This window comes from Gobius niger (assembly GCF_951799975.1).
Source record: "Gobius niger genome assembly, chromosome: 1".
NCBI lineage: Eukaryota > Metazoa > Chordata > Actinopteri > Gobiiformes > Gobiidae > Gobius > Gobius niger.
Genome location: NC_136852.1, coordinates 36,694,262 through 36,721,434, shown reverse-complemented (window position 1 = coordinate 36,721,434; position 27,173 = coordinate 36,694,262). Strand labels below are relative to the sequence as shown.

Sequence of the window (27,173 nt, the reverse complement as noted above, 5' to 3'; positions counted from 1 at the left end):
TTGCTTGATGGTGTAGTAATAGTAGCAGTAGCAGTAGTAGTAGTATTTCACCTGCAGTTGCTTGATGGTATAGTAGTAGTAGTAGTAGCAGTAGTATTTCACACACTGTTGCTTGATGTAGTACTAGTAGCAGTACTAGTAGTAATAGTAGTAGTGGTGTTTCACCTGCAGTTGCTTGATGGTATAATTGTAGTAATTGTAGTAGTAGTAGTAGTAGTAGTAGTAGTAGTAGTAGTAGTAGTAGTAGTAGTAGTAGTAGTAGTAGTAGTAGTAGTAGTAGTAGTAGTAGTAGTAGTAGTAGTAGTAGTAGTAGTAGTAGTAGTAGTAGTAGTAGTAGTAGTAGTAGTAGTAGTAGTAGTAGTAGTAGTAGTAGTAGTAGTAGTAGTAGTAGTAGTAGTAGTAGTAGTATTTCACCTGCTGTTGCTTGATGGTGTAGTAATGATGGTAGTAGTAATGGTGGTAGTAGTAATGGTGGTGGTAGTAGTAATGGTGGTGGTAGTAGTAATGGTAGTAATCGTAGTAGTAGTAGTATTTCAACTGCAGTTGCTTGATGGTGTAGTAGTAGTATTTCACCTGCAGTTGCTTGATGGTGGTGGTGGTGTAGTAGTAGTAGTAGTAGTAGTAGTAGTAGTAGTAGTAGTAGTAGTAGTAGTAGTAGTAGTAGTAGTAGTAGTAGTAGTAGTAGTAGTAGTAGTAGTAGTAGTAGTAGTAGTAGTAGTAGTAGTAGTAGTGGTAGTGGTAGTGGTAGTGGTAGTGGTAGTGGTAGTGGTAGTGGTAGTGGTAGTGGTAGTGGTAGTAGTAGTAGTAGTAGTAGTAGTAGTAGTAGTAGTAGTAGTAGCAGTAGCAGTAGCAGTAGTATTTCACCTGCAGTTGCTTGATGGTTTAGTAATAGTAGTAGTAGTATTTCACCTGCAGTTGCTTGATGGTGTAGTAATAGTAGTAGCAGTAGTATTTCACCTGGTGTAGTAATTAGTTTAGTTTATTTTATTTATTTGACAGGGACATGTACAGGAGCATTAATCAGCATGAAAAGATGCTTTGTACCAGACTTTAGCTCTTGGAGCTAATTTCCATCTGCAGTCCCCGAGACAGACAAATACAAAACACTACAAAAAGCATAAAAAATACAGTTCACAATATTTACAGACAGTATTTACATTTATATACAAATTTTTAAAAAAAGTACATTTTATTAAAAGGAAAACGTGTTCCTCTATAGTCTATACCCACCCCTACCCTTGTCAGATGTCAAATTTAGTTGTTGCTGTTGTTGTTTTCTTTAATGCTGACATGTTTGATTTCCCAGAAAATGTTGTTTCACACCCAGGCAATATCGTTTTAAGTTTTTGCATAATTTTAGTGCAGTTGGAAGTTTGTTCCATTCAGAGATAGTTTTAAAAGAAAATGCTGATTGTCCTAATGCTGTTTTTTCGTTTTGGTTTGGTACATTGGCCATTGACTGTTGACCTTGTTGTTCTGACCATCTGATCAGATGTTAATTGGACAAACTTTTTTTAGTGGTGGAGGTGCCACATTATTAACAATCTTGAATAGTAATTTTAGATTGGCTGATTTAACTATATATTCAAAATTGAGCATTTTATATTTGGTCAATATTTGACAGTGATGATACTGTCGCGATCTCCTATCTAGAATCCTAAGTGCTTGTTTATAAAGAGATTCTAAAGGTTTAATTGTGGATTTGTTGGCTTGTGACCAGCATGATACACCATAGAGTAAGTGAGGTAATATCATTGCATTGAAGTACGTTTTAGCTCCTTGTATTGTCAAAGAATTTCTTATAGATTTAAATGTAAACAGATTATATTTTATTGTATGGCAGACCTTTTTGATGTGTTTCTTAAAGCTTAGTTTCGAGTCTAAAATGATGCCAAGGTATCTGAACTCATTGACATTATCAATTTCTTTTCCTTTTACTGTAATTAAGGGGTTCGTTTTTTTGTTTGGTTTTGTTGAGAAGAACATTGCCGCAGTTTTACTCACATTCAGTGTTAGACAGGAATCATTCAACCATACAGAAATTTTGTCCATTGCCACAGATAGCTTGGTTGCCACTTGTTCATGGTCCTTCCCATCCGTGTAGATAACGGTGTCGTCAGCATACATCTGGACATCAACATCATCACACACGGATGGGAGGTCATTTATATATAAACTGAACAATAATGGCCCCAAGATAGATCCCTGTGGCACTCCCATAGTGCACTCTCTCAGTTGGGACACTGCTTCACTTACACGGACACACTGAGAGCGCCCGGCTAAATAGGATTTAATCCAGCTCAGGGTATTGATGGATAAATTATATTGTTTTAGTTTGGACAATAACACCAGATGATTAACTGTATCAAAAGCCTTTCGTAGGTCTAAAAATACAGCACCCACCACCTTTCCTGTGTCAAGGATTTGATTGATTCCATAAAATAACAACAGGCAGTTTCAGTAGAATGATTGGCTCTGAAGCCAAACTGCATAGGGTGCAATAAGGACTCATTTTCAAGGTGTGTCGTCAACTGTTCAGCAACCACTTTCTCTATAGCTTTTGAAAAAACAGGAAGTATACTTATTGGCCTATAGTTGCTTATGGCTTGTTTATCGCCCGATTTGTAAATAGGGGTTACAATGGCAGATTTTAGTGCTGTGGGAAAAGTACATTCCTCAAGGGAACTGTTTATTAATTTGGTAATTGGAAGCGTTAAATAATGTTTGTATTTTTTGAGAAATACGGTGTCAAGTCCATAGATATCCTTAGCTTTAGAGTTTGAGAGGGATGAGAGAACTTTGTTCACCATTAATTCATCTGTGAGTTTAAGGTTGAGAGAAGTTTCATCACTAGCTACAATTTGATTAGAATATTCACTTGTAAAATTTGTACTTAATTCTAAAACAGAATTTAAAAAATAATTATTAAAACTTTCTACCACAACCAAATTGTTGTGTTGTTCTTCTCCGTTTATTTTTAAATGTATAATCTGATTTGCTGACTTTGTTTTTCCTGAAAGATTATCAATATTGTAATAGTAGCAGTAGTAGTAGTATTTCACCTGCAGTTGCTTGATGGTGTAGTAGCAGTAATAGTAGAAGTAGTATTTCACCTGCAGTTGCTTGATGGTGCAGTAGTAGTAGTAGTAGTAGTAGTAGTAGTAGTAGTAGTAGTAGTAGTAGTAGTAGTAGTAGTAGTAGTAGTAGTAGTAGTAGTAGTAGTAGTAGTAGTAGTAGTAGTAGTAGTAGTAGTAGTAGTAGTAGTAGTAGTAGTAGTAGTATTTCACCTGCAGGTGCTTGATGTAGTAGTATTAGTAGTAGTAGTAGAGTAGTATTTCACCTGCAGTTGCTTGATGGTGTAGTAGTAGTAGTAGTAGTAGTAGAAGTGGTGTTTCACCTGCAGTTGCTTGATGGTGTAGTAGTAGTAGTAGTAGTAGTAGTAGTTATTCACCTGCAGTTGCTTGATGGTGTAGTAGTAGTAGTAGTAGGAGTAGTATTTCACCTGCAGTTGCTTGATGGTGTAGTAATAGTAGGAGTAGTATTTCACCTGCAGTTGCTTGATGGTGTAGTAATAGTAGTAGCAGTAGTAGAAGTAGTATTTCACCTGGTGTAGTAATAGTAGCAGTAGTAGTAATAGTAGTAGTAGTAGTATTTCACCAGCAGTTGCTTGATGGTGTAGTAAAGACTCCATGTTTAAATGATTGGTTTAGGCTTTGTTGTCATATTTTTTTCAGAGGGGATCGTTTTTTTAGTTTTTGAACAAGCTAGTAATGGTGAATAAATCTACAATATTTTGTTTTTCATCAAGTATTAATGGAAGATAGCATATATATATATATATAACATCTAATCCAAATCTATTCACTTGTGTGCGTACAATTTAGTGCTGCAGTAATATTTTTACTAGTCATATTTAATTTTTGTATTATTTTAAGGTACTTAATTGGTCATTAAGTGGAAATGATGTTATTTTGGTAATTAAATCATGTGAATGTGATAGTTTTAGGAGCTAATTTGTAATTTAAAAACTCCACATTGTGGCTTTATGCAAATGAGTGCGCACAGAGGAGCGACACATGATATACAAGAAAAACTCTCTTCAAAACCTCACACTGTGGCTGCTTGCGGGCGCCCTGTTGTTTGATGGTGTAGTAGCAGTAGCAGTACTAGTAGCGGTACAAGTAGCGGTAGTAGTAACAGTAGCAGTATCAGTTGTAGTAGTAGTATCTCACCTGCAGTTGTTTGATGGTGTAGTAGCAGTAGCAGTACTAGTAGCGGTACGAGTAGCGGTAGTAGTAACAGTAGCAGTATCAGTTGTAGTAGTAGTAGTATCTCGCCTGCAGTTGTTTGATGGTGTAGTAGCAGTAGTAGTAGCGGTAAGAGTAGCGGTAGTAGTAACAGTAGCAGTATCAGTTGTAGTAGTAGTACCTCACCTGCAGTAGTTTGATGGTGTAGTAGCAGTGGCGGTATGAGTAGCGGTAGTAGTAACAGTAGCAGTATTAGTTGTAGTAGTAGTATCTCACCTGCAGTTGTTTGATGGTGTCCCCTCCTCGCCCGATCACCAGTCCCACTTTACTTGCCGGGATGAGCATCTCCTGCACTGAAGCGCCTCCGTCTGAGTCGCCATGGAAACCGGGGCCATTTCTGCAGCGATCCACGATCTGCACCAACAAACGCTTCGCCTGCCTGCGCACGGACACAGGGGAGAGATTTATTATTTTAGGTTTTACAGATAAAAATAAGGCTTTTTATGAAGAAAGATGGGCAGAACTACCTATGTATTTGGTGACAAAATATAAATAAAGGATAGAGCTAGATTTATAGTTTTATTTTGTACCAAATTAGTGACTAAGGTTTCTCCTTGTTTTTTAGGTTCAAAGCTAAAAAACAAGTAATTAGATCTGTCAGTAATTAGATTCCAAGTGTAGCTGAGTGGAGTCTGTAAAGTGTGGAGTCTGGAGGAGCCACTAAAGAGTGGAATGAAGTTTAGTCTCTTAGTCTCCTATATTCCTCCACTCTTTAGCCGCTGCTGTCTCCCACAAAGGAAATGACCACATCTGCATTACAGCGTCATCTCAGTCACAGGCTGCGTCCGAAACGAGCAGATTGGTAAGAGCTTTTACGCCAAACCGGATGTGCGTCAGCGTCCGCCATGCTTCCGAATTGGTAAGTCAGTTAGGAAGTAGTTAGGAAAAGGAGCCTTGATGCTAACTATCAAAGACACTTTAGCATAGGGACCTCTGATGCTAACTAACCGGTGATTAGGAGCTATGTGCCATCCCACAAGCCACTGCGCCAAACCCCCCCACCCCCACCCTGGAGTGATTCATGCGCAACCACTGTTGATTGACAGGAGCACATTTAATAATAAAAATAATAATTATAAAAAATTAAGATTCTGCACAAGCCAAACTTTATAAAAGTGACAAAATCCATGTTGTCGTCCCCACAGCTCAGTCACATGTCAGTGTTAAAGAGGAAACTCAGGAAACAGATTAAATGCTTTTGTTTTCATTTAGTAGAAACTTAAGCCACATGGATCATTTGCATAATGTAGCTTTATGAAACAGCTGTTGAAATAAAATGACACTAAAGGGAAATGTATGGATCATTTGGATTTATTTTTCTACTTAAATGTCTTTGTTTGGACACTATGTTGTTGGGCACTGTACAGAAGGGGGCGACATGCACTTTTGTTTGGCCTGCACTCCACCAATAACTTTAAAGAAGAAGAAAAACAGCTGTTGGTGATGTCACTTCCCCTTCCCCTGTTTAAGGATGGACGGATTGTTCAAATGCTGCTGAAGGTCTAGTTCTCTAACTGCACAGATCTAACAGTCGACCCATGAAAGGTTAAGGAGTTAGTTGCTCGTGTTGCTTAGAGGCTACAATTTGATGGTTTCAGACGCAGCCAATGCCTTTCGTGCTACACGTGGATACCAAACAGTCAGTATTTGTGAATGAATAAGTGCAAAAATATGAATAATGGGCACACTGCATGAAATATCTGTTTTCACCTTCTGCGACGGCCTCCAATAATTCCAGAAAAAATATCAAGCCCCATTGTTTGTGTTTGTGGACTCTAAAGTTAAAAATGAAAGGTTTGAGAATACTCAGTAGTTTGTAGGAACTCACTCGATGCTCTCTGGAGTCCCAGTGAGAGAACATGGCCGCTCCATCAGACCTCCACTGTCTGCAGCACAAAGGACACATCATTAAGAGCTGTTCAAATAAAGCAGAAATGCTTCTGAGCGCGACTGACCTGCTGCGATCTGGATTTTGCAGCCCGACTCCAGCTGGATTCTGGTGATCTGCTCCCCTCCTCGGCCGATGACTGCACAGACATTCAGAAGTTTACTTTGAGGCAGTGGATATTGGGGAGAGATGAAGCAAAAGGTACTGAACATGGGTGCTGATATCTGCCCATCCAGTTATACTTAGCTTTAATCTTTGTTAAAGGGACAATATACAGAGACATTAAGCTCATAGAGACGGAGACGTACTACACCAGATAATAGCTAAATAGTTTCCATTCATAGTCCCTGGTTACAGAGAAACAAACGATATAAAGCATGACAATGCATTATGCTTAGTGTCAATCACAAAGTCACTAATCACTCCTTGCATGATGAAACTTTACTTTTATTTCGGCTAAACAATAATAATAATAATTTATATAATAATAAATAATATTAATAATATACTTTGTCACATCTTAACTGGCAATAGTTTTGTAATGGACTTGGTGCAACTCGAGCTGGGCAATATTGACAATATTTCTTGTACATCGATTTGTCGCTCAAGAAGCTGATTGGGTAGCACAGTGGTTACCTTACTTTATTTGTCTCACTTGGGAGAAATTTGGGAGTGGGAGTGAGTGGTTGGTGGTGGTTGGAGGGGCCGATGACAGACTGGTTGCCTCGCTCTCGTCAGTCTACCCCAATGGCAGCTGTGGCCATAACAGTAGCTTACCTCCCCCCCCCCCAATATCGACAAAAGAAAAATTACCAATTTTTAAAAACTTTTTTTCCCCCCTTTTAAAAAAAAGTATATATATAGATACAGACGGCATCTCGTCATAGAAGGGGGCGTGGCTTTGCCGAGGGGGAAAATAGAATCTTTAGAGAAATACAATTTTCCACTGTTTTTTGCCTTTTTCTGGTGGAATATGAAATTATTTATCACATAAATAAAGTCAAGTGTAAATCGAGCCCATATGGAGATTTTCTCACAGCAGATTGTTCAGTAAAAGTGAAAAAACGGCAGTCGTAGCTAGCGCAAGCTAACCGTTAGCATTAGCCTGATGCTAACATGTAGCATTAAGTGAGCATTCTCTGTTATTTATGTATTTATGGGCTGTTGAACCACTTTGCTCCTCCCCATGTCTTTGTATCTTTATTTAGTAGAAAACTATAACCATAATTCAGCATTTGCTAAAGTAGCTTTTGAATAATTAGAGAAAGTTTAGATTTTTCTCCAAATTGTTTTCCCCCTTAACTGATTTCAAACATGACCATATATGGGTGATTCAAGAGATGCAGTCTGTATCTATATCATTTCTAATGTGTTCCTATTTTTTTCTGAATGTTTATCCTTCATTTTAAAACTATTTTTCACAATTTTTGGACATAAACTCGATATTGTCAATTTGCATATCTTCTGAACAGCAATTTTGATATTATCTTGTAGACAATATATCGGCCAGCTCTTACTGCAGCTCAGAATCTAAATGTGGTAACTATGGTTATGGTTATGACCAAAACACTGAATTTTGGGCTTGGTTTATGGTTAATATCTCTAATGGCTGGACCCATCCACATGAAACAAAACTTGTCCCAATGTCCAGTGTCTTCTCTCTCAGCACAGATGAACTGAGGTCACATGAGGGCATCCATCAGTGGACACAATACATATTCAGTATGATGAATAATAATAACGAATGTGGCAGGTTAGTGAATCCCATCACTTCTTAATACAGATGAGGGAAACATTTGGGCATTTCTTTCCAAAATTCTCTTGTTGAGTCGCATCGGCTCCTGCTCCGACTCATTACTTGAATAAATATCTAGGAAAACATCCAACATTTAAAGATAATAAAAAGATACTCACTGAATCCCACCATTTTGTCTGGGACCTTGTAATCTTCTGTGACCACTCTGCAACACAAACACTTATTATTATTTCAGTGGCTGCAGCCTCCCATAGGGTTTAATGGAGCTGCCTGCTGTCCCCAAGATAACCCTCTCCATAGACGCCTGGACGATTGAGAGCCCACACAGGTTTATGCTAAACTCTGGTGAATCAATAGAAAGCGGGCGTACCTCTGATGGCTCATGGCTCCCAGCTGATTCCCTGCGGAGACACCGAAATCAGTTTCATCACAGGGAAAAGACGGCAATGTTTTTTATATTGAATATTACACTTCCACAAAATGGCCCAGAAATAATGACAAAAAAATACAAATTAATTAAGGCAAAACGCTGCAGATAATCAGGGGGAAAACACAATCATTTAGGGATATCAATTTGAAACTTTTGCAAGTTTTTGTCATTTCATGTTTTTGTAAAATGAGAGATAACATAAATTTGTCAATATTTTAAGTGTCAAAAAACAAACGAGAGATGGGTTTAACCTCTTAACCCCCACTTTAACCAAGCACATTTTCTTCAGTTCGGCTTTACCCAAATCTAAAGCTTCTTGGCCAGTGTAACCCCTCATTTGAAAGACTCTTTTGTTGCTTTTTCCATCACATTTTTTGTCACTTTTATATTGCGTTTTTGTAACTTTTTGGTTACATTGTGGCTTTTTCGTTGCCTTTTCATTCTTGTTTACGCCGCTATTTTGACCCTTTTAGATTTGGGTAATGCAGAAGTGGAGAAAATGTGCTTGGTTGAGTTGGGGGTTAAATGAGGTGGTTTTATTTCGTGACATATTAGATCCAAAGATTTGCTCAGAGCGATTTTGGATCTGGTTTTGCCTTCGTTTTTCAAATATTCAAACCTAAAAAAAAAAAAAATCAGGCAGGAATTGGATGTTGAAAAATCTCTCTAAATGTGGAGTCTTATTGAGCGACTAAAGTGCAGATGATGTTAAAGAGAGGAATGAAAAAGGCCCTAAAGTTTAGTCTCTTTGTGTGTACATATGTGTCCTGTCTTTAGCCGCTGCTGTCTCCCACAAGGAAATGACCATATTTGGATTACAGCGTCATCTCAGTCACCGCCTTTCGTGCTACACGTGGCTACCAAACATGTCAGTATTTGTGAATGAATAAGCGTGGGAAAAACCAGGGAGCGACACAGCCATGTTGGAGTCACTTCCTGGATAAATCTGCAGCTCAAAGCGACAAAACGTTAGAGAATAAACATCATTAAGTGTCATAAAATCTAACATAAGGAGAAAAAACTCTCAGCACTGACCACTGAAGGAAAAATAAGCATCTCCAAATGATGGGTTAATCCCTCCCGTGTTTCGCACACTGGTCAGACTACGCAGAATGTATTAAGAGCAGTTGTAGTAGTAGCAGTAGTACCTGTATCGTCTCTCTTCTGGCCGCTGAAGTACAGAGACTGCTCCACTGAGGAAGAGGAGCTGTTCATGTGAGGAAGGCCATCTCCGCCCATCTTCCCCACCATCTGCAGAAGAACACAGAGCACTTAGAAAGTCAGAAAGGTCACTGACGACTGACGAAGACTGACAAACTCAATTCCAAATATCTGATACCAGACTGATAGCCGTTTTGGCGCTCACTGTTTTAAAAACAGAACTTTCACAAACCTCAGTGAACATGGACACGCTGCTTTTAAGGCTCGGAACCTGAGAATTCAGTCACTCAGTTTTAACCTCTGCAAATGCCACGGCTAGCAGAAGTATGCTAATGCTAACGGCAACTAATCAAAGCTTGGTACACCTCGAATTGTATTTTATATATTTTTATGTTGCAGAGATAGACCCCTCCTGGAACCGCCACCTTAACGTGGTGGAGGGGTTTGAACCAGAATGATCCTGGAGCTCTGTTGTCGGGGGCTTCGTGCCCCTGGTAGGGTCTCCCACAGCACGGTAGTACAGTGGTTAGCGCTCGTGCTTCACAGCTAGAAGTTCAGGGTTCGATTCCCACCAGGGACAGGGCCTTTCTGTGTGGAGTTTGCATGTTCTCCCCGTGTCTGCGTAGGTTTCCTCCGGGTACTCGGGTTTCCCGTACCACTATAAACATGTACAATAGGCCAGGATGTTTGTGAGTGCGCATGGGGGACGACGGATGGAAATTAGCCCAAGGCTACAATCCGGTGTGGCTTGTTTATATGCATGAGACCCATGTATGTTCATTAACATGCACTGTCCCGACCAAATAAACCAATAAATAAAATAAAATAAATAAATAAATATAGGTGACGGGTCAGACAAAGAGCGGTTCAGAAGCCCCTTATGAGAGAGGCCGTCCTTCTGTGGACCCACCACCTGCTGGTGCAATGTGGTTTCCCACGACGGACGGACGACTTACTATTTTTAGTTTTGGATTCTGCTGATTTTTAACACTAAAGGAACTACTAAACATACATATATCAGCCCTATGCCCCAATAAAGCGCCCCCTGCTGTCACAGTTCAACACTGACTCATTTTACAGTTTAGGCGCTTCATACACAGGATTATAGACAAGACATTTGGAAAATCGGTCGAAAACATTGGCCAAAACTATCAACTGCATATCGCATCGGCCAATAAAAGTCCCCCAAAATCAGCATCGGTCTTAGAAAAACCTGTGTCACTCGACCTCTAGACATAATTGATCTGTAACGTGTAACAACCTTTTCACTCACAGCCGCCGCTTTTAAGAAAGTCTCTTGGTATCGATCATTATCGGATATCGGGCGATACTCAAACCCTCAGTATCGTGTCAGAAGCAAAAAAGCAGGAAGGGCGTGGCTCTCAATTCGAATGCATAATGACTTGCTTCAGTCAATGCACAGAACGGGACAAAAATGCATTCGATAGACGGCAGCCTGAAGATGAAGCATCAGGTTCATTCTTGTGAAGTACATTTGTGAGGAAAGTTCCAGACGCTCCTGCTTTTGGAGAGATGCAAAAAGCAGAAGTGGATGGACAGACAAAGATATAACAATATCACCAAAAAAAAGCAGATTTAGCTTGGGGTTTTATCTTCCTTTGTCAAAGCCTATTATTCTAATTTCCTCCTCATATTCAGTCCATTCAAGTCCTTTAAGTGCATGTTTTGGTCTCTAAATGTTGTCTTCTAAAGCAGGTCCCCCCCTCGCTCTCTCTGTGTCTCAGCTGCTGCCATTGACTTGCATCTTTCCTTTTACAGAGTCAGGAGTCAAGAGGCTCTCCTGACCTCCGTCCGTCCGCCACACAAGCTCACAAAAACACCACACAATATCTGGCCTCACACAGCAGCGGCGCGGCCTTGGGTTTGGGGGAAACGCAGGGAAAAGAGCAGCTCCGTCAGACAAAGCATCGCTCCATATGACACAGGGAATAAAAACACATTCGAAACGGTCGCAGAAAGCAAATTATAAAGCATTATTAATGGGATGTCTTAAAAAAGAATTTTAAAAAGGTATTAGGTAAACTTTGAAATTCATTGTTTGTTAGTAAATACACAATATTGATCTAAAACAGCTCATTGCGATTTTTCTGACAGCGATTTTAACATTTTATATATAGTCTATAGGGCTGGGCAATTAATCACATTTTAATGTAATTGTGATTTTAATTAAGGTCAATCACAATAATCGCGTGGTGCATTTTAATCGAGAAGAATTGCTGCAGCGCCTGTCAGGTTAATCCCAGGGAAGCACTCGGCCCAAACAAACAGGAAGCACAGGACGGCACATGCAGCACCAAGAGGAGAGGACCTGGAGATTTTCTGTGTAAAATCAGCTACAAAGTTGCATTCACTCGTCTAAAGGGCAAAACAGAAACATGTGAGGAGCCTCAGAGACCAGGACGCACACAGGGGGGAAGATCGCTATTGCCATGTGGACTATTTTTGAGGCTGCAGCGGTGGATTAGCTGGACTTCCAACAGTGAACTGTAAGTTTGATCGTCTTTTCTTTACTAATAAATACGCGGCTTCCCATTTCTAACAGTTGTTAAACATAACGGCGCTCATTTTTTTACATTTCAGCTTCATCAGCAACAAGATACAAATCTGTGAGAGGCATGTAGTTTGAATCTTGTCGAACATGGTTTTCTCACACCCTTTCTCCCTGTTCAGCTTCCCGAAAAGCGTTCCCTGAATGCCTCATATTGCCGCCGAAAACCTGCTCTAAAGATGTTACAACCCAATCCGCCGTGAAATGATAAGGGAGGCACGATATTATGCAAATGTCGGCCTTTTTGACGCCATCACCGATAAGCCGATAATTTATTTTCTTTGCCGATAATTATAAGCTCAAATAGCATTGCATCTGCGGCTCCAGCCCACTGCCTTTGCTCCTACAGCAGATTCATGACCACAAAGTTACAGCAGCAGATAAACGCTCTCCCCAGGCAACGTCTGCACTGCTATAGCTGAAAAATCTTCCAGCGAAACAACGCTGGGCAGGCGCCCACCATGAAGGAAGAGCTTTTTTTTTTACATCGAAGTCACTTGGATATTTTCACCGCAACAAAATGTGAAAAAAAGAGGAAATGTGCATGTGGACCCTTGCTCAAGTTTAACACTCGAACATAGCGGGTCCTAGCAGTCGAAGCGCTAGGAACGAGACAGACCTGCTCAGATGATGGAACAGGAAAAGCCCTAAGCTTTGATAAAGGTGGAGACCCAACCCAAAGTAAAATCTCATTATTTAATGCTTTTTGGGTACAGTTCAAACATTGGGGCCGAACTGTGAGCTGTTACATTGATTTCTTGTCGGTATCGGTCCACTTTCCATTATCGTGCATCCCTAGAAATGATAATTGTATTTCCTCATTAAGTAGATGTGTAAAAGTATAATCATAGGTCTGTGATGAGCTCCAAAAAGTTGGTTTTGAACATCTTCCAAAGAATAAAAACTTAAGTACCCATTTCTCCCAGACATTAAGCTTTGCCCCTGGTTTAAAGAAGTGACCTGGTTGGTGTTGTTTCTCTGGTGGTGGAGCTGGAGTTGCCCCAGAGCTGAGTTCAAACCTGTTTGTACCAGTCGTTTTCTCTGAACCGCTGCAGCTGACGCTCGCTTTATCTCAACGACACACAGCAGTGGGAAACTAGGCCGACGCCATCGCTTTGCCTACCAGAAGACCATTCAAACTTTCACATTGATGATTTGGTTTTAAAGATTCAGTTCATGGTAGGGCTCCAACTAACAGTCATTTGGTAATCGATTCATCTACCAATCATTTTCACAATTAAACGCTTGGCTGTGAATGGTGTATGAAAATGATATTTTTTCTATTTTAATTCCTCCCATAACGCTAAAGTGGCATCGCTTGAGGACATGTTGGAGTAAACTTTAAGTGAATGTTTGTTGGAGGCTCTTGGCGCTAATTCTGCTTCTGATTGGTTGAGACACAGATGGATATTTATGAAATTTTCGATGTACAAAACACGACAGACCCTAACTTTAAAAACAAGTATGTTTTCATAAAAAACACACAAGTCTCAAAGCATTTTTGCTATATTTGAGTCTGTGTTTACTAGAAAACGATGAATGGAATACTAAAATAGAGTTGGCGACTATTTCAATAATCAATAAGTTGTTTCAGCCCTAGTTCACGGTACACACTTTCAAACTTGTCCCGGAGCATGAACATTCGAGAGAAGACTGGAAACTATAACATGAACACTATGAACATTATCGATATAAATGAGGAAAAAAATGTTTGCAGCTGGCTCAAAAAACCCAGCCAAAATGCTAGCATGAAGGAACTTCAGTCCATTCTTTGTTTACAGTCTGGATTCACACTCAAAAGGCCCTCGAGTTGGGAGCCCCTTCAAGTCCAGCCCAAAAATTTACAAAATATTACTGATTCAAACTTTTGTTTCTTGCATCTAGATTTCTTCAAGTTTTTTTTATAGTCGACTCTTTGTAAATAGCAGAATGTGTGCCTTATTTAATGCGTTGTTCTTCTAATTATTTTATCCATTTATTTATTTGACCTTTATTTAACCAGGAAAGCCCCACTGAGATGCCCCAGAGCTTACACAGGGGGCAAGAAGTCAACCCATAACCAGATGGTCTGTAGTTCCATCAGGGCAGTCTTCCAGTTCTTTATAATCGACAGGTCTACAGTTTGGAGATGATCAAAGATTTTTTTATATTAAATTAAACTGGAGGAAAACATTTGCTACGGTTTGAATAAAAGTTCTGTCTAAGTTCATGAATCAGTAACATGTATTTATTTTATTATGAAGAAACACGAAATTGAGGTTGATAAATATGAGAAAAAAAAGATTTGATTATTTTTTTCGCCACATCTCCCTAAAAAAGCCCAGGTGTAGGCGACAGCAACCAGCGAAACTCATCACCTCCGAGGTGAAAGACAACACCCGGGATGAGATAAACAGCAGCAACACCACAGGTTTATACAGACCTGTGAACAATGAAAGAGGAGGACATTTTACATGGCGTGGAGATGAAGATTTGAAAATATGCGTTCAATTGGAAAAGTGGCCTTGTAGCACTTGAGCCTTTGGCGTGTGGAGTTTGCATGTTCTCCCCGTAGGTTTCCTCCGGTATCCCTAACTACTCAGAACATGTACAATAGTTTCCCCTCTGGAGATTTCTCATCTAAGCAATTTGGTTGAATATTGAATTTTCTAACAGGTTTACTAATGTTCACGAATTTATAACAATCTTACCCTCTCAGATTGTTCTTTCATTTAGTAATTTAAGCCCTTTATGATTAGTTGTAGAGCTGGGCAAGACGAACATGAAACATTTTTCAGTGTTTAATGTTGCAAGCCCATGCATGATATTTGGATATTTCACCAGCATAAATGTCGCTTGGCGGGAGGAGGGGGGCAGGTTAATTTCACTTTGTCACTTGTCTACTTCCATAGGAAATGAAGAGGAGCAACACCGTCTCCCGTGTGTGGAACCCTTTATTGAGTGGTGGTGGTGGTGGTGGTGGTGAGTGGCACAGACTGGCAGCCACGTTTTGTTTTGTCAGACTTAGGGCAGCTGTGGTCACAATTTGTAACCCTCCACACTCAAATAAATGATGCAATGCAAAGGAATTTCGAGTAAAGCAGTATAAAACGACTGTTATCACTGTTGTACAATCACTCATGTGATCAAGGTCAGGTCTTTTGTCCCAACTGTTCATTTGTACATGTGTAGTACTTTCAGCAAAATACTTACTCGTGCGGTAAGGTAGAGCCGATTCTCCCCGAAAACATTGCCCCCAGAAACTTTAATGAGTGAAAATTTGGACCAAACCAAGAACAAAATAGAGTCTAAAAAATTTATGAGTGCAGATTAGGCCAGGTCTTTACCAGCACAGCTTTCGCAAAGACACAAGAGAGCAGGGCTAAAAAAGCTGCTCATGGCTCCTGAACCGTGTTTGCCTATGCCCATGACTGGTGGATTTTTTCTGGCCACGACCTTTGGCTTCAATAAGAGCGGAATTATTCACTTGAGCACAGCTTTAGCTACTCTACCTGGAATCCGGTGTCGTTGAACAACCGAAAGCATCCACTGCGACGCGTTTTGAAGCCATTACGAATCCAAATATTCTCTGAAGTGCACCTCGAGTGAGTAATGGGTGAACTAGTGGACTTTCTTGCTTTACCTGTAGCTTCGCGGCCGGATCAACATGTCGCTGAGCCAAACGAGACCGGAGCAGTGGCTGAAAACTTTAGCACAAAGCGCCTCCGAAAAGTGCAACCCGTCTGCAGATCCGCACAGCTGTTTGGCTCGTCAGAAGTGGACATTTAAACGCAGTGCACTGTTTTTTGGGCTCGATTTCGTCGGTGTGTCCCCGGGGGTCTATAGGGCAGCAGACACACCTCCGCGGCTCCTGTATATGGCCGTCCTCTCGTTACATAACTCAGCCTAGTTTCGCACCAACTTACAGTAAACATCAGCCTATACGAGGGGGAGCAAAAGCCTGGGTTAAAAGGGCTGTGGTGCACAAATACCCCGCTAATAAATGATCTCACGGGTGTAAAAGTGTAGCACGGAGCCCGATCGCGCGAGTTAGCCGCGATCGAGGCGACGAAATGCCCGGTTTTCGAGTGTTTTTCGAACCAACAGGTTGAGAGAGCTCAGTGACACGTGTGGCCAAACTTCTGTGCAGCCCCCCCTCCGTCGCCGTTCCCCTTTTACCCAGGCCTCGGTGCGCTCCTAACTGGGGTGACAGCTCCGCAAACTCCCCTCAAACTACCCCCGGAGCCACTTAGGCCACCCCAAACCCGCCGCGTCCTCGAAGAAACCCCGATAAGTCCAACTTCTACGCGCTTTCCCCCGCGGTTAGCATCCCCCTTGCGCTAGCCTGCTAAGTTGGCGAAGTTAAGTTGGGACTGGCCCCGGTAAAAAGTGTGTCGGCTCGGCGGAAAACGGCCACGGTTCGGTCCGGGGTCGAGCCAGAGCGGACCCCGGGGGTGTCGCTTACCTGCCGAGCCCGCTGGAAGGCGTCCACCAGGCCGTCGGACTTGAGCGCCGGCTGGTTGATCGAGGCCTGTCCCTGCACCAGCTCCGCCATCACAGCGCCACTAGCCTTAGCCGTTAGCCGTTAGCAGGATTAGCCTGAGCTGCTAGCTGCTGATAGGCGCGAGGACAGAGCGTCACTCGGGACAAAAACGGGCTGCTTTTCAAATGAGAGATATCGATTTGAAACTTTTGCTGTAGAGACTGGCATATAATATAAATGACAGATATTTTGTTTTTACATTTCTTTAATATAATGCTTCTTGTAAAAGGCAATTTGTGCCTAAAAATGATAGGATATCTTTGGCGAGAAAATCTGAATGGATTGAGCGAGGTTTATTGTGTTGATATATTAGTCACAAATACTTTATCATCGAGGATTTTAGATCTGGTTTAGTGTTAAAACAACCTATTTCTTTGTGGAAAAACTTGAAAATATTAACATTTCGCCTTCTTTATTTCTATTTATCTTATAAAGTTCAACACTCAATAAATCAGGCTGGAATTAGAAATAAAATAGAACTCTCTGGGAGAAATAACACTTCAATATGGCTCAGTCCAAGTCTGGAAAGGTCTCGTTTCAACAAAGCGTTCCAATTATAGGCTATACTTCAAATCAGTCACCCCATCCAATGACCCAAACGCAATATGAAAAAAAAACAAAAAAACTGTTGAATCAGAAACTAGATCGGCTGTGACGCAATTTCACTGTCAAATGCTTGTTTGTTTGTTTTCTTTTCAGTAACCCCTGCACGCTTTTGTCGATGTTGAAGTTCCTTTGACTTGTTTGGTATGTCATTATTATGTAAGATGTAAGCCTATCCCTGGTATTCTTCTTTGTTTATTTGAAATACTAGTGCCGTCTGTAATGCTTGATGAAAAAACAAAACAAAAAAACGATCGTATTTAGTCATGTCTATGTATCTGCACCATGATAACGGTGATAAACGTAGTGTCCTGTGTGTCTTGCAGCAGCAGCGTCAGAGTGGCACCTCCTGTCTCCTCTGCCCGATCTGCGCCGTCAGCTGTTGGCTCCCCTCCGTTTCCGCTTCCGCGTTGAGTCACGTGGTGAACAGATCCACAGGTAGAAGTTTACAGGAGTTCACTGTGTTCCCCACGCTGTTCCCTTTCAAACTAATCAGGTTTTTTAATGAAGTCAAATGTGTCCGGGCGGAAATAATAGCTAGTAAAAGTGGGTCAGGTTGTGTGACGTGGAGGGAGAATTAAACGGAGGTGGGTAGAGTTGCCAAAATATTTACTCAAGTAAGAGTAACGTTACTTAGAAAGTAGAAGTAAAGCGTAGTGGCCCAAATATTTACTCAAGTAAGTAAAAAAGTATTTGATTTGAGTAGACTACCGTGTGAAACTTTGATTAAAAGATTGATTCATGTTTCAAACAGAAATGATAAAAAAAGAAAAACATGAAATCATGTGAAAATTGTAATATTCCATAAAATAGAATAAAATAATACAAAGGGCTGGGATGATCCACTTTTGTCCTGATCCTATATGTATCACGATTCTGATATGTGATACTATATAATACATCTGCATCTGCGATACAATATATTCCAATGCACAGTGTTGGGAGTAACTAAATACATGTATTCAGAATCCATATTTAGAATACTCATTTTTGCGTAGCTGTATTCTGGTTAGTTACTCTTTTGTTTTACAGTATTTAGGATACAGTTACTTTCCAAATATCAAGGGAATACCTCCACAACATTATTAAAGGGGACTAGATGCAACTTGGTCATTTTTATACTCACTACTGCCACCTCAGGTCTTACGTGTAACTGCAGGTTCTATATTACGCTCGTGCAGGACGGCACTTCAGACCCGAAGTAACACCTTTGTGAGCGACAGTGCAGGATTTTAGAGGCAGTTGTGGTGAACAGGTTTTAGGTCATTCTACACAATACATTAGGACATGGCTGTAGCATGTGTGTGTGTGGGGGGGATACTTATAGTCAGGGACCCAAACTCTCAAAATTGGGTTTAACCTGACACCGTCTGATATATGCTATTAATTTTAACATTTTTAAACTCAGTTTAGTCCCTTTACGAAAAAAAGAATGTTGACCTGTTTTCCTCCAAAAATAAAATAAAGATTTAAAATGCCTCACACCACAGTTCATCCAAACACATGTGTCACATGATGTGTCACATGATGCTGTATCTGCTGCTCCATTTGCTAAGAGAGTTAAAGAGTTCCTCATCATGGTAAGTGAGTTTATAACAGGTGTTCCAACAATCATAGTCTTCATTTTTGTAATTATACTACATATTTATACATAATGACCATCTGCTAAGGGCTGTCCGTTCCCTGTATGACCGCAGCAGGAGAATTGCCGACAGTAAGTCAGACCTGTTCCCGGTGCGTGTTGGTCTCCGCCAGGGCTGCCCTTTGTCACCGGTTCTGTTCATTACCTTTATGGACAGAATTTCTAGGCGCAGCCTGGGGCCGGAGGGTGTCCGGTTTGGGAGCCTCAGAGTCTCATCTCTGCTGTTTGCGGACGATGTTGTTCTGATGGCTTCAACAAACCAGGACCTTCAGCTGCTCTGGGGCGGTTTGCAGCCGAGTGTGTAGCGGCCGGGATGAGGATCAGCACCTCCGAATCTGAGGCCATGGTTCTCCACCGGACAAAGGTGGCTTCCCCTCTTCAGGTCGGTGGGGAGTCCTTGCCTCAAGTGGAGGAGTTCAAGTATCTCGGGGTCTTGTTCACGAGTGAGGGACGGATGGAGCGTGAGATGGACAGACGGATCGGTGCGGCGTCAGCAGTGATGCGGTCGCTGTATCGGTCTTTCGTGGTGAAGAGGGAGCTGAGTCGGGGCAAAGCTCTCGATTTACCGATCGATCTACGTTCCCACCCTCACCTATGGTCATGAGATTTGGGTCATGACCGAAAGGACAAGATCGCAGATACAAGCGGCCGAAATGAGTTCCTTCGCAGGGTGGCTGGGCGCACCCTTCGAGATCGGGTGAGGAGCTCAGTTACCCGGGAGGAGCTCGGAGTAGAGTCGCTGCTCCTTCACGTCGAAAGGAGCCAGCTGAGGTGGCTCGGGCATCTGTTCCTGATGTCTCCTGGTCGCCTCCCTCGGGAGGTGTTCTAGGCATGTCCAACACAAGGCATTGAGTTGCCTTGTGTACAAAATGCGAGGTATAAATAAAGTTGCCTTGCCTCTTATTGAGACACGGACTCGTGGAAGGCCCATGAGACGCAGGTGGGACTATGTCTCTGAGCTGGCCTGGTGTGGCCTTGGGGTCCCCCAGAACAGCTGGAGGAGGTGTGGGCAGATCGGGAAGTCTGGGCTTTGTTAGAGGATAACATTAAATCGCTATTTATCATACTGGGTCAAGCTGTACAGTCATACTATCTCTGTCATAGCCTTGACTGTGGTGCTCAGGCGCCACTCTCAGCCACTGAATGTTAGCTTGCGTATCAGTATGACGCTCTGAGAGGGTATTTATCCCTTTTCTGTGGAAGCATAGGCAGACTTGAATGGTAGGACCAGCGCAATGTCTTGAGTTCATGTCTCTGGGTCCCGTGCCGATGGTAAATAAACTTCTCCTGTATAAGACATCCAGACTGTTGCCTATTCTTCATCTATCCTCTCCAACACCATTGTTAATTCTCTAACTGGCATCTCTGCTGAGACTGCTCCCGCCCCAGATAAAAAGGGGCGGGAGCCCTTTTCTGGACACTCAAAGACGCTTTACATTGCACTATTCGTTCACTCCATACTCGGTGGTGGTAAGCTACTATTGTAGCCACAGCTGCCCTGGGGTAGACTGACGGAAGCGAGGCAACCAGTCTGCGCCATCGGCCCCTCCAACCACCACCAACCACTCACTCACACACTACATTCACCAGGCTTCCTGGTGTTACCAAACGGTCTCCCATCCAAGTACCGACCAGGCCCTGCCCTGCTTAGCTTCCAAGGTCTGACGGGATTGGGCAGAGCAAAGGCGGTATGACCACATTTATTGTCAATGTAATGTCTGAACTGCAAGATAAATGTTTTTCATTTACATGAACAAGGGGTGGGCCGTTGTCTAATCAGAGTACTGTATTCTGAATACTTTTTATAATACTTTTACATTGATTGTCATTATATTTATGTATAAATACATAATACATATTCCCTTGGTATTTGGAAAGTAACTGTAACTTTACCAGAATAGAGTTACTCAGAATGAGTATTCTAAATGTGTATTCTGAATACATGTATTTAGTTACTCCCCAACACTGTGTAAACTGTATAAATTGTAAAAAATGTTTTGAGGAAAAAGTAAACCGCCCAAATAAATAAATAAACTACAGTATCAATCAGTCTGATATTGACTTGATTGATTTTGAAAAGCACAAATGGCAGAAGCATTTTAAAAGTGTGGCTCTTTTGTTGAAACCATTCAGCTCCAAATCTGTGTTTAAGAAAACTATCTTTGAGTCACAAACATGTGTATATATGTTTTCTATTACTGAGTTGAGTATCAAAAGTATTGTAATACATAGTTCCCGATACGATACACGTATCACAACAAAGACATATTGCAAAATGATATTGAGTTACTAGTGCTATTTGTTTCACTCAAGTAAGAAACAGATACTTCATTTTTATATTACTAGTAGACATAAAAGTATGAAAAAACTACTTGCAAAAGTACAATTACTTCTAAAAAAAGTACATGTACTTGAGAGAATGTGGCTGATGCATACCAAAATGTGGGAAAAGTGTTGTGTGAGTACTTTCCAGATGAACTATTCAGTCGCCTTTCTCGGTCGCTCGCCAAGCACTTTGTACATTTCAACATACGCCATGACTCACATTTTAGATACATTTTCTTTTTGTTCTGAGCATGCTTTGGGTCAATAGAGGAAGTACAAAACTCTAGTCATCTCCAGGTGAGCTCCACATAACACATTTTACAAGCCTAAGCTCTCCGACATTTTTGTTGCATAAAATAAGCTTGCCGGTAAAAATTGTTGGAGACCCCTGATATACACACACAAAAGAGTAATGATAAACACTGTTTATAAGAATCACTCTAAAGTCAGTGATAAAATGCATGAGGGACCGATTAAAACAAGAGTTGAACTTCTCAGCACAAACGATCCTCCAAATGTGTACCCCTTCATGTTGGCCCTCAAAGTGGATTTCCTCCACAGTGTGATGTCTGACGCTCCTCCCTTCCTGTAACGGAAAACACCTGATGACAAACACTAATATCCAAATACAAGTAAAAGGTAAAAAATACAGACATAATGGAGGATCCAGGAATGTGTTTTTTTTTAAAACACCATGACATTTATCCAAGTTAAGAATTACTTTGTCCAGTAGTTCACAAAATATAGTCACTCAGAAAGTTACCAATATTATACACTGAGTGGAAAATATGTCACTAGCTTTCAACTGCAGTGCGGTGCAACCAAAAGTGGGACAGGGAATGTGTGCGAACAGGAGGCTGAAATCAGCGCTACTCAACTAGTGGTTCAGGGCCTAAAAGTGGATCGCAAGCCTTTCCCAAATGATATTACTTTCCAGAACTATCAACTGAAAAGGTACATGCCTGAGTCTGTTAGGACTGTCGTCGTGGACATGGCCTTTAGGAACCCAGATCATAATAAATGTTATTGGCTGGTTATTGTCATTGGCCTGACAAGATGAAAATCGCTCACAATTGAATGCATGAATCCCCATTATAGGAATTATTAAACTGAATATTTGGTTAATGAAATTTGGCAAATGCTTTAAATCTTTAAAGAAAAGCCTTGGACAAATGTTCAGGCCACGTTTCGTTCGGTGTAGCTGGAAATCTCCGCAATAATCTGGAGACTTCAGCCGATGTCGCCTCACTACGAGGTTCAGGATAAGAGACAGTTTATTGTTGATTGTTAACACTGAAACTGAAGTCGGCCATGACCTCTGACCTCTCTGATGACATCACGACCGCGCTCACCTGCAGCAGGTGTCCATTGTCAGAACACTACAACTCCCATGAGGCTTTGGGGTCAGCGGGACAGAGGTCTGTTTAAAGCAGGAGTTTTTAGGTCAGTTTCAGCTCCAGGAATATTCCACTTTCTACTGACAAAAAACACGACTTAACACTTTCTACTGACAAAAAACACTACTTTACATGTTCTACTGACAAAAAACACTACTTTACACTTTCTACTGACAAAAAACACTACTTTACATGTTCTACTGACAAAAAACACTACTTTACACTTTCTACTGACAAAAAACACTACTTTACATGTTCTACTGACAAAAAAACACTACTTTACATGTTCTACTGACAAAAAACACTACTTTACATGTTCTACTGACAAAAAACACTACTTAACACTTTCTACTGACAAAAAACACGACTTAACACTTTCTACTGACAAAAACACGACTTAACACTTTCTACTGACAAAAAACACTATACATGTTCTACTGACAAAAAACACTACTTTACATGTTCTACTGACAAAAAACACGACTTAACACTTTCTACTGACAAAAAACACGACTTAACACTTTCTACTGACAAAAAACACGACTTGACGCTTTCTACTGACAAAAAACACGACTTAACACTTTCTACTGACAAAAAACACGACTTTCTACTGACAAAAAACACGACTTAACACTTTCTACTGACGAAAAACACGACTTAATGCTTTCTACTGACAAAAAACACTACTTTACATGTTCTACTGACAAAAAACACTACTTTACATGTTCTACTGACAAAAAACACTACTTTACACTTTCTACTGACAAAAAACACGACTTAACACTTTCTACTGACAAAAAACACTATACATGTTCTACTGACAAAAAACACTACTTTACATGTTCTACTGACAAAAAACACGACTTAACACTTTCTACTGACAAAAAACACTACCTTACACTTTCTACTGACAAAAACACGACTTTACACTTTCTACTGACAAAAACACGACTTAACACTTTCTACTGACAAAAAACACGACTTAACACTTTCTACTGACAAAAAACACTACTTTACATGTTCTACTGACAAAAAACACTACTTTACACTTTCTACTGACAAAAAACACTACTTTACATGTTCTACTGACAAAAAACACTACTTTACACTTTCTACTGACAAAAAACACTACTTTACATGTTCTACTGACAAAAAACACTACTTTACATGTTCTACTGACAAAAAACACTACTTAACACTTTCTACTGACAAAAAACACGACTTAACACTTTCTACTGACAAAAAACACGACTTAACACTTTCTACTGACAAAAAACACGACTTGACGCTTTCTACTGACAAAAAACACGACTTAACACTTTCTACTGACAAAAAACACGACTTTCTACTGACAAAAAACACGACTTAACACTTTCTACTGACGAAAAACACGACTTAATGCTTTCTACTGACAAAAAACACTACTTTACATGTTCTACTGACAAAAAACACTACTTTACATGTTCTACTGACAAAAAACACTACTTTACACTTTCTACTGACAAAAAACACGACTTAACACTTTCTACTGACAAAAAACACTATACATGTTCTACTGACAAAAAACACTACTTTACATGTTCTACTGACAAAAAACACGACTTAACACTTTCTACTGACAAAAAACACTACCTTACACTTTCTACTGACAAAAACACGACTTTACACTTTCTACTGACAAAAAACACGACTTAACACTTTCTACTGACAAAAAACACGACTTAACACTTTCTACTGACAAAAAACACTACTTTACACTTTCTACTGACAAAAAACACTACTTTACATGTTCTACTGACAAAAAACACTACTTTACATGTTCTACTGACAAAAAACACTACTTTACATGTTCTACTGACAAAAAACACTACTTAACACTTTCTACTGACAAAAAACACGACTTAACACTTTCTACTGACAAAAACACGACTTAACACTTTCTACTGACAAAAAACACTATACATGTTCTACTGACAAAAAACACTACTTTACATGTTCTACTGACAAAAAACACGACTTAACACTTTCTACTGACAAAAAACACGACTTAACACTTTCTACTGACAAAAAACACGACTTGACGCTTTCTACTGACAAAAAACACGACTTAACACTTTCTACTGACAAAAAACACGACTTTCTACTGACAAAAAACACGACTTAACACTTTCTACTGACGAAAAACACGACTTAATGCTTTCTACTGACAAAAAACACTACTTTACATGTTCTACTGACAAAAAACACTACTTTACATGTTCTACTGACAAAAAACACTACTTTACACTTTCTACTGACAAAAAACACGACTTAACACTTTCTACTGACAAAAAACACGACTTAACACTTTCTACTGACAAAAAACACTACCTTACACTTTCTACTGACAAAAACACGACTTTACACTTTCTACTGACAAAAACACGACTTAACACTTTCTACTGACAAAAAACACGACTTAACACTTTCTACTGACAAAAAACACTACTTTACATGTTCTACTGACAAAAAACACTATTTTACACTTTCTACTGACAAAAAACACTACTTTACATGTTCTACTGACAAAAAACACTACTTTACACTTTTACTGACAAAAAACACTACTTTACATGTTCTACTGACAAAAAACACTACTTTACATGTTCTACTGACAAAAAACACTACTTTACATGTTCTACTGACAAAAAACACTACTTAACACTTTCTACTGACAAAAAACACGACTTAACACTTTCTACTGACAAAAACACGACGTAACACTTTCTACTGACAAAAAACACTATACATGTTCTACTGACAAAAAACACTACTTTACATGTTCTACTGACAAAAAACACGACTTAACACTTTCTACTGACAAAAAACACGACTTAACACTTTCTACTGACAAAAAACACGACTTGACGCTTTCTACTGACAAAAAACACGACTTAACACTTTCTACTGACAAAAAACACGACTTTCTACTGACAAAAAACACGACTTAACACTTTCTACTGACGAAAAACACGACTTAATGCTTTCTACTGACAAAAAACACTACTTTACATGTTCTACTGACAAAAAACACTACTTTACATGTTCTACTGACAAAAAACACTACTTTACACTTTCTACTGACAAAAAACACGACTTAACACTTTCTACTGACAAAAAACACTATACATGTTCTACTGACAAAAAACACTACTTTACATGTTCTACTGACAAAAAACACGACTTAACACTTTCTACTGACAAAAAACACTACCTTACACTTTCTACTGACAAAAACACGACTTTACACTTTCTACTGACAAAAAACACGACTTAACACTTTCTACTGACAAAAAACACGACTTAACACTTTCTACTGACAAAAAACACTACTTTACACTTTCTACTGACAAAAAACACTACTTTACATGTTCTACTGACAAAAAACACTACTTTACATGTTCTACTGACAAAAAACACTACTTAACACTTTCTACTGACAAAAAACACGACTTAACACTTTCTACTGACAAAAACACGACTTAACACTTTCTACTGACAAAAAACACTATACATGTTCTACTGACAAAAAACACTACTTTACATGTTCTACTGACAAAAAACACGACTTAACACTTTCTACTGACAAAAAACACGACTTAACACTTTCTACTGACAAAAAACACGACTTGACGCTTTCTACTGACAAAAAACACGACTTAACACTTTCTACTGACAAAAAACACGACTTTCTACTGACAAAAAACACGACTTAACACTTTCTACTGACGAAAAACACGACTTAATGCTTTCTACTGACAAAAAACACTACTTTACATGTTCTACTGACAAAAAACACTACTTTACATGTTCTACTGACAAAAAACATTACTTTACACTTTCTACTGACAAAAAACACGACTTAACACTTTCTACTGACAAAAAACACTATACATGTTCTACTGACAAAAAACACTACCTTACACTTTCTACTGACAAAAACACGACTTTACACTTTCTACTGACAAAAAACACGACTTAACACTTTCTACTGACAAAAAACACGACTTAACACTTTCTACTGACAAAAAACACTACTTTACACTTTCTACTGACAAAAAACACTACTTTACATGTTCTACTGACAAAAAACACTACTTTACATGTTCTACTGACAAAAAACACTACTTAACACTTTCTACTGACAAAAAACACGACTTAACACTTTCTACTGACAAAAACACGACTTAACACTTTCTACTGACAAAAAACACTATACATGTTCTACTGACAAAAAACACTACTTTACATGTTCTACTGACAAAAAACACGACTTAACACTTTCTACTGACAAAAAACACGACTTAACACTTTCTACTGACAAAAAACACGACTTGACGCTTTCTACTGACAAAAAACACGACTTAACACTTTCTACTGACAAAAAACACGACTTTCTACTGACAAAAAACACGACTTAACACTTTCTACTGACGAAAAACACGACTTAATGCTTTCTACTGACAAAAAACACTACTTTACATGTTCTACTGACAAAAAACACTACTTTACATGTTCTACTGACAAAAAACAC

At 39.8% G+C, this 27,173-nt stretch overlaps 1 protein-coding gene across 2 annotated transcripts in view; it reads right to left on the bottom strand.

The window, feature by feature from the left end:
* LOC306968300 (far upstream element-binding protein 3-like) overlaps nucleotides 1-16,682 on the bottom strand; it is a 42,359-nt gene extending 25,677 nt beyond the window's left edge. For both annotated transcript variants that reach the window (XM_079563642.1, XM_079563643.1), the window contains exons 1-7: nucleotides 16,556-16,682; nucleotides 9,530-9,632; nucleotides 8,322-8,352; nucleotides 8,110-8,156; nucleotides 6,263-6,334; nucleotides 6,136-6,193; nucleotides 4,524-4,686 (exon numbers count right to left, since the gene is read on the bottom strand). In XM_079563642.1, the coding sequence (XP_079419768.1) occupies nucleotides 4,524-4,686; nucleotides 6,136-6,193; nucleotides 6,263-6,334; nucleotides 8,110-8,156; nucleotides 8,322-8,352; nucleotides 9,530-9,632; nucleotides 16,556-16,645 (564 nt within the window). In that variant the 5' untranslated portion in view covers nucleotides 16,646-16,682. The remainder of the gene's footprint in view (nucleotides 1-4,523; nucleotides 4,687-6,135; nucleotides 6,194-6,262; nucleotides 6,335-8,109; nucleotides 8,157-8,321; nucleotides 8,353-9,529; nucleotides 9,633-16,555) is intronic.
* Nucleotides 16,683-27,173: the final 10,491 nt, after the last annotated feature.